The sequence below is a fragment of the Lissotriton helveticus genome, chromosome 3_1 (genome assembly GCF_964261635.1).
Source record: "Lissotriton helveticus chromosome 3_1, aLisHel1.1, whole genome shotgun sequence".
In the NCBI taxonomy this organism is placed as follows: domain Eukaryota; kingdom Metazoa; phylum Chordata; class Amphibia; order Caudata; family Salamandridae; genus Lissotriton; species Lissotriton helveticus.
In genome coordinates, this window is record NC_136061.1 from 1174789472 (window position 1) to 1174802530 (window position 13059).

At 47.3% G+C, this 13059-nt stretch overlaps 1 protein-coding gene across 1 annotated transcript in view; it reads left to right on the top strand.

The window, feature by feature from the left end:
- Positions 1 to 13059, top strand: part of ACAD8 (acyl-CoA dehydrogenase family member 8) — a 265843-nt gene that overhangs the window by 185231 nt on the left and 67553 nt on the right. Inside the window, exon 6 of the mRNA XM_078681817.1 lies at positions 3394 to 3531. Coding sequence (XP_078537943.1) covers positions 3394 to 3531 — 138 coding nt within the window. The remainder of the gene's footprint in view (positions 1 to 3393; positions 3532 to 13059) is intronic.

The following is a 13059-nucleotide window of genomic DNA, read 5'->3' on the forward strand; positions in this document are numbered from 1 at the left end:
TACCTGCTTATGAGTTTATGGATCCGGTTTACTTAGTCTTACTCCTACTCCTTCCTACTCTTACTTCTACCCACTCCTAATCTTACTTCAATTTACTCCGTTGTAATCCTATTTGCCGGAACTTTACTCCTTCTCATTCCTGCTCTTACTCCCACTTTCCCCGTACACGGATTGCTACTCTTACACAAGCCCATATCCCTTTTATCTATGTTTACTCCTGCTTATGCCTTATCTTACTTTCACCTATCCCTACTTTTTCTTACCCACTATTGCCTGATTCTACTGGTATTCTTGCTTTTACTTGCTGATTATCTTACTACCTAGTCCTACTTGCTCCTACCTAACCCTTGTTGCTCCTGCACCTAACCCTACACTTAATCCTGCTGTTTCTCCTACGTACACTACATCTACTCTTCCTTAATCCTTCTTTTACTTATTCCTATTCTTTCTTTTGCCTACTTCTGCTTAGTCCTACCTAGTCTTACTTATGCGAACCTACTCCTGCTCCTACTTCTTCTTTCTCGTACTCCTACAAATTCCTCTACCTACCAAATCCTACTTACTCATACCTACTGCTACGTCCTCCTACTTCAGCTTACTCCTATGCACACTCAACCACATTCAGTGTATTACTGAATGCCCAGTCACAAAGTGATAAAGCATACAGAATTTAGAGTGAATAGGCATTCCCATCCTTATGCGCTTATGTCTGCTCATCAAGTGTACTTGTGTGAGCATGTGTGAATGAGTATGTGTATGAGCATTTTGGTACAAAGAGGAGTTTACAGTTGTGTAAATCTGTGTGTGTGTGTATACTTGGGTGTCTCCATGACGTATACTCTAGCATGTAGGCCTGTGTATGATTGTCTGCTTCTTTGTGTTGCTATTGCTCCCTTTCATTGAGCAATTTAAGTAGCATGGATGCTAGTAAGGAGTACAAGGGGAAGCCCAATATTGCTTTATAGCCCTTTAATTGCAACAATGGGTGACATTGGGGATGAAATAGCCAGTCCATTATTAGTTCCGTCAGTCGGCTATTATAGGATACATTTGTATATCACACAGTCCTAAGCATGTCTGGGATGATGGAAGAAGGCAGCCCGGAGACTTTGCCAGTGCTAGGTTAGGGAGTATTTTTGTAACTCTGTGTTGATGAACACCCCAGGGGTAAGGGAGCAATTCTTTGTATGATCCTAGCATGTCATAGCAGTGGAAGGCAAGAGGAATAACAAGTGTCTGGCTACAGGGCCTGTAGGCATGTCTGGCGAGATTTGGAATTTAGTTCCACCTGTCCTTGGACATACAAGGTTGATTATTTTTTTAGGCCTCTTCAGCACAGCTGTAGCTATCTATTGGACGTGTTAGGTTACCAATACATCCATCCATCCATACATAATACCTACACACACAAATGCATACACACAGAACAAAAGTGGGCTTTAGTGGAGCCACTTCAGCCATTGGCTGTTGGCATTTTTTTTAAGTTGCATTTGCTGTTCTTAAAGTTATGGCATTTCGTGGAGATTTACGTGGGGCTGCTGTTGTAACGTCTCCAATGTGCAAGCCATCTCCCACTCTATCACTTTGTCCCATCCAAAGGTTAGATCTATTGGCTTAGATTATGTTACATAATGTCCACAGACTGTTTTGACTTATTTGGATGTTGTTATGGCAAAGAAAATCCTGGGGGCATGGGTGGAGTCAGTGGCGTAGCGTGGACGGAGACACAAGGGCGGTTGCCCCATGCACAAAATTCTTAGGGGTGCTAAATTGGGGGTGCAAATTGTGTACTGCGCTGCCAATACTTGCCTTGACTGGGGTGCTGTCAACCCACACTACGCCGCTGGGTGGAGTGTGGAGTGCAGTGTGCAGTGTGGACAAAAACCCACTTCCCTTGGGGAGATCAGAAATGATCCCCAGAAGGGTAGAAAACACACTCCCACCTCTGCCCTCCTCCTATCCCCCAGAAAATGTTGCTAGATTTTGCCAAAGAATTTGCTAACAGAATGGACAATATACACTTTTTTCTTTCAAAGCGAACATTGGCTAAGATGGCATTAATGTAGGTGTCCACCCTATAACCTTAACAGAGCCCCTAATCCACACTTGAGCCATGAACTTGTAACAGTGCGTACTGTGCACATGGTCATTCCCTGTCCCCTGTAACATAGGTATTGCGTGCAACCATAAAATTGCTTTTTGTGTTTCTTATAACATTACCCTCCTCTGAGGAATTTGCACACAGTTCTTGCAAGATTAAATATGACCACTTAAGTTTGACCTTGGAAGGTACGCAGATTACTTCAGGTGAGAAGTTACAACTGGGACCGCTAAGTTACTGTTTCCCATTGAATTTTTCATGGTGTATTTTCGATAAGTGCAAATCACAAAAACTGTTTCCCAAGATCCATGATCAGTTGGAACTGGAGAGCGGGAATATACAAATGGTGTGGTCAAAGATCATGCCAGGTGGTCAGTGCCTGATGTAATCGTGACCAGCTGGCACTGGAGGCCATGGAACTGAGACCAGTGCATTGCTGAAGGCCACACTCATGGTGTAATAATGGGGAGTTCAGTTACATTACGAGATACGCCTAAAGCAACCTTTATGCTGCAGCATATCTAGCCTGTGGCACGCAGGCCTGACTATCAGCCATGTACCACTGGGGGAGAGTGCTGAGCACAGCGTGTGGCCGAAGGCCATGCCCTGTCGGCTTTAGTTCCAGCCTGACCTTGGGTGTCTGAAGAGTGCATGAAGGGTGTGGCCGAAGAGCCTACACTCAGTGGACACTGAAAGTGGGTTATGAGAAGCAAGGTGTGGCTGAGGGATCAGGCTCTGTGTCTGGAACCCGAAGAAATTGTCTAAATGACATTACCTAAAGGCTCTGGGTACAAGGATGTTTTTGTGGATCGTGTGTGCAGGGCTTGCGGAAATGCTGCACCATCTAATGTAATCCTTTCTCACTCTTTTTCTCTCTTCCTTTCACTCACATGCTGCTACTTTAAAATGTTCTCTGTGAAACACACTGCTGCATCTTAAAGCTAGCCGTATGCCTAAAGAAAAAACAACACAAATATGGTGTCAGACTCATTCTTTTAGTGTTTGGCAAGCTATACATGAACCCTTCTTCATAACATTTCATATTCGCTTACCTTAGTAGTGTCTCTTGAGCTTTGATTACAGCATAGAATGTGTGAGGGGTGAAATTATATGTACCACAAATGAATAATGATTACAGTTTATCTTGCAATATTAGGCTGTCGTGTAATCAGAACAGGCGGGCAGTAATGCCCTTTTCACAGTTTATCGTGCCAGGCCCGTATATTGCTATTGCATCAGTAGGTGCACGCTGTGTACACTAAAATTTTGCTTTTTCCATTTTTTTTCACTAGGCGTTTATCAGTGGTGGCGGTGATACAGATGTCTATGTGGTCATGTGTCGCACAGGTGAAAGTGGCGCGAGGGGTATCTCCTGCATAGTGGTGGAGAAGGGGATTCCAGGATTGAGCTTTGGCAAGAAAGAGAAAAAGGTACAAGACTGATGGGCCCAATGGGGTCCATACTAAAGATTTGCTGCTAAAGTAATGAAACGCCATGATTAACAGGGTGCGGCTGATGGAGCCGTGGGGCTTCAATAGCCCAAACATTAATGGGACTGGAGAAAGGCAACCCAAAATATTGCAGCTGGCTATTTGGCTCAAAAGAACACATTCACAGGTGGCCTCACTAAGGTATGCTCCCACTTATCTCAAATAAGGGGGAATATATCTCAGCCACCCAGAAGAAGTGGTGCTGCCCTAAACCACTTTGATTTAGAGGGCATGCCCTGGCACGCCCCAGCCACACATAATGAAGCTGAATCCAGTTGCCAGGAGAAAGCAAATATCCTCCACCTGAAGTAAAGCAGTGGAACATGTCATGGGGTATGGCCCAGCTGCCTGGAAAAGGCACTCGCCCGGCCTCTCAGAATTATAAGGATTTTTCCAGACACTGGGTTAAAGGACGCCACCCAACTGCTTGAAAAATTATAGGATGGGCCTTCCTAACTAGACCTAATGGCTCCTCTGAGAATTCATGCTTCAGCGTATCGGGACGTAAACTTCCCTGTGAAATTCAACCTGCCCTTTCCCCCACAAGTTGCTATCGCAACAGCTGGACTCCATTCAGGCCAAATTCTCTCACTTGCTTCATTCCAGTAGTTGAACAGTCTCCTCCCCCTCAATATCAGGTCATGCCTATGGTTCACTAATCAGATCTTTGTAATCCAGAGTTCTTTCCTACTTGGAAGGGCCAGCTCTGTAAATACCAGGACCAGTCTCTATGAACTCAGTAACTGGACATGCTCCGGAAGCCGATGGTTTAATCAGCTTCATCCCACCCACCAGCAGGACGGTCCCTGTATGACTCATTCATTTGACAGCATCCCCCTCAATAGCTGGGGGGGTCAGTCAGCCCCTCAATTATTTAATAGTAGGGAGTCTCCCTCAGTGGCTCGATGATCTCTATATCCCTGTGTTAGAAATGGGGGTCTCTAGTTGGCAAAGGTGTGCACCTTTGTCCAAGTAGGGACCCTTCTGCCTAGTCAGGGTAAGGGGATACACATCTAAAATAACACCTGCTCACCCCCTTGGTATCTTGGCACGAGCAGACAGGCTTCTCTCAGAGGCAGTGTGTGAAGCATTTGCACATAACCAACAGTAATACAGTGAAAACACTACAAAAGGACACCAGACCAATTTAGAAAAATATCCAATATTTTCATATATCCAAAACAATACCAAAATGAAACATCCAGCATGCAGTACTTTAAAAATGTGCACTTTGCAATAATACTTGAAAAACACAGTTCCTTGAAGGCGTTGGCTCCGTCCGGTGCTGCAAATAGAATCCAACAGTTCAGTCTGACCGCATCGGTCAGGGTGTCAACAGACTAGTAAACAGAACCTTTTGTGTTGTGGCTGAAACATTGATGCGGGCCGGTCGTGGCAACCGTTCCGATGTGAAGCAGAGCTGTTATGCGCTCTGTACCCTCAAGTCGCGGTGCAGGCATCAGCATGACGGTCGTCCAGCGGCGTTGGTGAGAGCTGGGCTGCGGTGTGGAGTGAAGGCGGTGCTCGTTGCAGTGCTGACAGATCATGGTGCAGGCAACCGAGCAGGTTGCAGGAAGCTGCCATTCCGGACTGCGGTGTGGGACAGGGCAGTGAGTCATATGACTTATGAGAGGTGCCCCCAAGCCACGATACGGTCACAGAGGTCTCAGTCAGCCTGCAGCGATGGTGTTGGTGAGACCAGGAGAGTGAAGTGAAGTGAGGCACTGTTTTAGTTTAAAACATTACATTGTTAGTGCATATTTCACCTAACTATATCGTTATTTTAACCTTTTTCCAGTGAATAGCTAGCATTTTTTTAACATAATGTAATATTTAATTACTTTATGTAAATCTAATCCTCCCCCCACCACGATGGCAAAGGGCCTGCAGCCAACCCCATGTTGCGCACGGCCTTCAGCCAGGCCCTGTGGCCAACCCCTGTAAAGACCGCCAACCCTACCTAGCGGAGGGCTTTCGGTCATGCACAGCAGGGGATTTGCCACAGGGCTGGCCTGCGGTCAACCCCCCACACACAGCCAAACCCACGCTGAATAGAGCCTTTGCCCGTCTGTCGGGGTTGGCCACAAAGCCAGACATACAGCCAAGCCCTGGTGCCAAATCCCCAAAGGCAGCCAACCCCACACTGCACACTGCACATGGCCTTTGGCCGAGTACGGCAAGGGGTTGGCCCCGGGGACCTCATCCCCCATTGCCTTTTTTTTTAAGAGGAGGTGGACTGCATCGTTTTTTTCATTTTAAAATTTTCTGTGGATTTTGAAAGATAAAAAAACAAATTTTGATCACCAGGACTTGGGGTCAGGGTATCCCTACCCTGCCTCCTTATGTATTTTTTTAATACCCTTTTTTAGGACTTGGGGCAAATACACTTTATACCGGGGATGTGCTGAACTATCAACTAACTTATGCTCTCTTTTCTGCAATTCCGTAGCCTGAAGTTGCAGTGCTACGTGAAACGTGTAATTTACATTATCTATGAATTTGGCATCTAGTTGAAATGCTTGTTGAACACATGGAGATATGGAAAATCGGATAGTGCAAATGGATGGTTTTGTGCCCCACGTGCAATTGACCCCTTCCATGCTCATGACGAGCTCAGCTCGTCATGCAGTACACTGCTCGTGTGCTCATGACGAGCTGAGCTAGTCATGAACAAAGGGATTTAAGGGAGTTCAGCACCAGGGGAGAATTGCTGTAGCATTGAAGGTGTTAAAATCCAGGATATTCTGTGGCAGCACAATAGAAACAGACATCCTGGTCGCTTGATCCCTGAAGACTGACTTCTTTGAGTAATAAGTACATCACCTGTGGTAGTCCTTTGGCACCAGTTTTTGTGTTTGGTGGTGTACAAATACATGCTTAATTGGAGGTTCTATACAGTCTGGTCGCAAGATGGCTGCAAATTAGTCTGTCTCTGCTGGCATGAGCACTCATCTCTTTTATCCTACACATACTGGGGCAAAAGCCCTGGACTGCGTCCATGAGACCCTGTGGCACAAGCAAACTCCAATTTGGCCTGGATTCAGAGCAGTGCAGGAGCTGTTCATCGTGTCGGAGAGAGGGGCAGGCAGTCGAGTGCGCCGCCGGCATTGAGTTTAAGGTCAAGTGGTGTCACGGCCGATACCTGATGGCGGGGGTGCCCCCGAGTCCCCTGCTGATTGTGGCCTGATCTGGATTGGCCCCCGGCGCCCCTGCCTAGTAGAGGGTGTGACTGACGGTGAGCGGCTAGAGCGAGTCTGCCTGCGGCCTGCATGCAACCTGAGCCTACTAGAAGTGCTCTTGCTTCCTTACACCACCGCTCCTGGAGGAGATCCCGATATCAGCTTGATCGCCAATGCCGAATTATAGACGTGAGGCCTGGGAACCCCATATACCGACAAGCGGCTGAGAGTATCTGAGAGACTAGATTTAGGCCTTTGAAGCCAGCCCATCGCTGCTGCCTGCGGCCTAAAGATGCCCTGGTGAGTGGGTGTCAGGATCTTACCTGCGTGCCAGAATTCACAGGAGCAGACAACTAACTCCTCAGTCCTCACCATAGGTGCCAGTGAGAACAAGAGTCCACACTCATACCCACAGGGGGGAAAGGGAAATGGGAATAGAAAAAGAGAGAAACTCCAGAATCCGGTATCAGTCAACCTCCCACTTCCTTGCTGTTCTTCCTTGTATGTAAAGATGCGTCTAATCTGCGCATGGGTGAGGTAGGAAGACACATGTAGGGGAAATGAGAGACTGCTATTTTCTCTATCCTACTCTACTCACTCTAGTTCATAAACATTCTAATCCTTCCTAACTACCTGGTTCAATAGTAGGCTTGCTTCTCTTTTGGATGATTCAATAAAAATTGTCAAGAACTAGTGACAACTCAATTTCTAGAGCGCTGGTAATGTGTTTAAGCAAGGCGCTCTGGCAGGAATTGAATTAGAATGCCTTGGGACTCACCACTGACCACGGACCCTGCCGGAGGTGTATTGCCTGCCTCCACGCTTGCTTCCTGTGTTTTTCTGGACACTCTGCCACGCCTCGCGGCCCCCGCTTCGCGGGTGCCGCTCGCAGGCTTGCTACATCGTTAAAGAGCCAACTCCTGGGCTTTTTTTCTGTGCACCTGGGCACCAACGCGCACTGAGGGAATTTGCTGCTGACCCAAGGTACTGAGGCGGGACTGCGAGGACCAGCGTGATCAGCGGCGCTGATCGGCCGCAGCTGGTCCTCTTCCCGCCCCCTCCTCCTGCAGTCAAAATCAACGCGGAGTGAGCTGTTCCTTGGGACTCACCACTGACCACGGACCCTGCCGGAGGTGTATTGCCTGCCTCCACGCTTGCTTCCTGTGTTTTTCTGGACACTCTGCCACGCCTCGCGGCCCCCGCTTCGCGGGTGCCGCTCGCAGGCTTGCTACATCGTTAAAGAGCCAACTCCTGGGCTTTTTTTCTGTGCACCTGGGCACCAACGCGCACTGAGGGAATTTGCTGCTGACCCAAGGTACTGAGGCGGGACTGCGAGGACCAGCGTGATCAGCGGCGCTGATCGGCCGCAGCTGGTCCTCTTCCCGCCCCCTCCTCCTGCAGTCAAAATCAACGCGGAGTGAGCTGTTCCTTGGGACTCACCACTGACCACGGACCCTGCCGGAGGTGTATTGCCTGCCTCCACGCTTGCTTCCTGTGTTTTTCTGGACACTCTGCCACGCCTCGCGGCCCCCGCTTCGCGGGTGCCGCTCGCAGGCTTGCTACATCGTTAAAGAGCCAACTCCTGGGCTTTTTTTCTGTGCACCTGGGCACCAACGCGCACTGAGGGAATTTGCTGCTGACCCAAGGTACTGAGGCGGGACTGCGAGGACCAGCGTGATCAGCGGCGCTGATCGGCCGCAGCTGGTCCTCTTCCCGCCCCCTCCTCCTGCAGTCAAAATCAACGCGGAGTGAGCTGTTCCTTGGGACTCACCACTGACCACGGACCCTGCCGGAGGTGTATTGCCTGCCTCCACGCTTGCTTCCTGTGTTTTTCTGGACACTCTGCCACGCCTCGCGGCCCCCGCTTCGCGGGTGCCGCTCGCAGGCTTGCTACATCGTTAAAGAGCCAACTCCTGGGCTTTTTTTCTGTGCACCTGGGCACCAACGCGCACTGAGGGAATTTGCTGCTGACCCAAGGTACTGAGGCGGGACTGCGAGGACCAGCGTGATCAGCGGCGCTGATCGGCCGCAGCTGGTCCTCTTCCCGCCCCCTCCTCCTCCCTTACTCCTGATAAACAGTTAGAGCCACGCGCACGCGGGACGCGCGCGGGGCAACGACCGGGGCGAAGACCGGGCAAAGAGCGGGCCGTTTAAGGCCGTTCAAGGACGGCAGAGGACGGCCCAGGCCCCGAACCCCTGCTTCATCTCGCCAAAACCACCTAATCGTTAAGGTAGGCGGAACTGTGTCCTTGTGTGTCGTATCATCAGGGGCCGCCTTTTTAACTTTATCATCATCATCTTCAATTGTTCTTGCGCCACAGATGTCAGCTATGCGCAACAGAACTAGAAGTTGTACTAAAAAAGCTACGGCGGTAGCACAGGTGACCGGACCTATAGACCTTTTTATTTCACGGGTGAATGAGACTATTGATAAAAGCATTGTTTTATTAGAAAAAAGAGTTTCCATGGATCTGGCGAACGCAAAGCGCTCGTCCTTGGGCTCCCTTGCTAACGCCAAATCGCCCGCTCAGCAGTTATCGAACAATTGTTCTTTGCCTTTAACTGTTCCCTCTATTAGTGCTCCGTCTGTACCAAATGCTGTTGATTTATCAGTTGCACTTTCCGACTCAGATCCGTCTTTTGTCGATCTGGAGACTACTCCAGATTTAGAAGCCTGTCAATCATCAAGCAAAGCGGATCCGAGCCTGGGTGGGTTGGTTGATGTGGAAACGGTACCTATACTTTTAAATTCAGGGGGGAGGGTTATCGTTCCTCCAAAAGATCAAATGAATTGTAAAAACAAAGTAAAAGTTGCAGCTAGGAACCACAATCTGATATCACCTACCCCGCAATTGGCGCCAGGCATACCTTGTTGGGTTCAAAATATGGTAACAGATCTTAAATTGGATCTTGAAGCCACAATAGCAGCACAAATCAAGCCCTTAATTTCAAAACTTGACAGGCTCACGTCTTTAATGCATTCGAAGTGGCCAAATAAGACGAATGGGCAAGGGCCTGTTCAGCCACAAGGGTCTATTGATGCAGTTTCTAAATGTTTATCTTGTGTCCAACTTTCTAAAGATGTATCAAATAATGCACAGGTTATTACTGCTTCTGGGAATTTAGTTTTAACTAATTTGTCGCAAACAGGGAATAATCATGTTCAATCCGCAGCTTCATCTACCCCGAAGGCTGTGGGTTCTACTTTGATTCCCCAACACTCTGTTGCTACTAACCAAACTATTACATCTCAAGTTAAAGACGATGTAGGTAAAGCTAAAACCCTTTTAGTACCTCCCCCTGCACATAAGATTGATGGCTCTAAATCAAAGCAGGCACGTTTTAGGTCAATTAACCTACCACCAGAAGTCTCTCCTTTTGTGGTCGTGCTGACAGCTGTTCCCCCACTGAAGGAGGGAGTAAAAGAAACCTTTGTTGAGCTAAGAAATAAATGCGCTCAGTGGCTCCATCTACATAAACCCTTACCTAATAATATGAACGGTGAAATTCTTACCGTGCGTAGAGGGGACTGGGTGGGCAGAAGCAAGAAAACAATAGTTGGGGATGTAATTACAGTTAATTTTAGGGATGTAGGGGCAGTTAGTTACATATGCAATGCCCCCAATAGTGGTCCTGCTACACAAATCAATCCACTCCCTCTTTCTTATTTTTTACCGGCGCCCCCAAGACCAAACCCATTGAGTTTTATTAATTCTAGTAATAGAAGTTCTGTGTATCCTTTGCAACACACCACCACTAAACCTTGGCAGCAACCACCGCATCTTTCTTCATTCTTTCCACACCACGCCAGTTTTCAGCAGCAGCCATCACATGTTCCATTTTTTCCCCCACACCATGTTAATCCTCACTGGCAATTACCTCCTCATTTTCCACTACCACCTCATTTCCCACCACCTTCATACCAGCCTGCCCATCAGTGGCAACAACCTCGTCAGCCCCCACAACCAGATAAACCTCATTGGCAACAACCATGGCAGGACTTACCCTCTTCCAAAGAGCTCTCGTATTTACAATTTGCCCATCCTAACAGATATGCTGTGTTGGATGAGGTAGATTGACTTAGCTCTGCGAATGAACTAGATTTAAACATCCCTACGTTTAATTTGGAAATGGAATGCGTCCCATCGGCTACTTCATCAATCACACCATATGTACTCCCGACAAAGTTATCACCTACATCCCTTATGTATACAGGAAGTGGGGACAGTCCTGGTGGATGTACCGCTACTGTTACCCCTAGTTTGGGTTTAGTTGCCAACCTCGGGGCGGATGGTTCAATTCTGCCATGCTTAATGGAGCCAGAGTTGAGGATTGGTGACCCTGGTAAACAACCGGGACTTTCATTTATTTCCTGGAACATCGCTGGCTTAGCCAGTAAAATAGGTACGCCCTTCTGGTCCAGATTTATTGAGGAGGGTTTTGACCTAATTTTGTTGCAGGAAACGTGGTGTCTAGACCTTATCAGTATTGAAGGGTACGCATCCCACTGCCTTAAAGCGACTAAATCTGGCTCGGGCAGGGCTAAGGGGGGTCTTTTGTTGCTTTTGTCCACCAAGTTGCACGATTGTACGGTCAAAAGTAGCACGACAGTTGGGACTCACAGTCAAGTAATAAGGGTGGAGTGTAAGAAGGGCATTGATTTAGTTGTAGTAAATTTTTACAACAATATTTTTGATGCCACCAGAGGAGATATCCTACCGCCTTTAGAAAAGGAAATTGTCAAAGCCATGGGTTTTTCGAAAAGAAAGGCTGAGGTTGTTTGGGCAGGGGATTTTAATCTGCAGCCTTGTAATTTGCCTAATGGGAATATGTGTGGCTTTGGAGTGGCCATGAGCAGTCAATGGGGGGGTCGGGGAACGAGGGTAGATTCGCCTCACTTCCAACATTGTAGTTATGGTACTATACTAAATAATATGTTAATCACTCTAGACCTGACCCTGCTAAAATGTAATATAAATAATCAGGCAATGTCATGTCCTACATTTACAGGAAGAAATGCAGGGTCATTCATAGATCATATCCTTATATCTAGTAGTGGAGACTATACCAACTTGCATGTACAGGAAGAAAGTCTCAGTGACCATAATAGCATTCGTGTAACCCTCCTAAGGCATGGTATCACGATAGATCCAGGTGAAAAATGCTCTACTAACTTAGTGCCCATAAGACCGAAGGGCCTAAGGATTAAATGGACTGGTTCAAATTCTAAGGTTAAGCAGAAGGAGGTCGTTACCAGATGTAAGAACCAAATCAGTTCTTGTCTGGACAATGATTGTGACCCAGGTTGCTTACTAGTCCATTTTGTCTCTATGAACAGCATCATTGATGGCATTTTTTCCAAGGCCCCGTCACCCAATAGTGGTCTAAAGCGGGGGTGGTTTGATAAAACCTGTATAATCGCCCTTAGAGACTTAAAGAAAGCTTTAGCTACCAAACCACGCGTTAAAGAGGATATACAATATTTTAGGACCAGATACAGAACAGCAGTTACCAATAGGAAAAAGGTACTGCAGTCTGAAGCATGGGAAAAGCTGAAGGAAGCAGCTGAGACCAAAAATAGCAAACTTTATTGGGATACAATTAACAGCTCTTTTCTCAATAAAGAAGATGTACCAGAACTGACATCCTATGTGACATGCAGCGATTGGGTTAGTCACTTCTCAAACATCTTTAATCCAGAAGGGTTATCCCTTGCATCATTGCCACCTGAGTCTACCCCCTGGTTACCCCTCCCATTGGGTATAACATTAGAGGAAAGCCATGAGGGAATTTCAATTAGTAAGGGAGGCAAGGCCCCTGGCCCTGATGGGGTTCCGCTTGATATATACAAAGATGAACCAGTGTTGTGGGCTCCCATCTTGGTGAGGATTTTTAACTGTGCGGCAGAAACTAATTTCCCTCCGACCTGGGGTCAATCGGTTATTGTCCCTCTACACAAGAAAGGTAATAAATCAGAGGCCTCCAACTATCGGCCAATTTCATTATTGGACGCCTCTGTAAAAGTAATGAGTAGGATTCTGCTCAAAAGGTTAGAAGATTGGGCTACTGATTCTAATATTTTAACTAGAGTCCAATATGGCTTCCGGAAAGGCTTGGGCACACTGGAGCAATGTGTTAATTTGGACCTTTTAATTAATAAATACACTGTGGCGAAAAAGGGTAACCTTTTTTTATGTTTTGCTGATTTGAGTAGCGCATTTGATTTGGTTAACCACGCTATTCTTTGGGAGGTTTTACTTGGTGCTGGGGCACCGAGGGAAATCGTTCA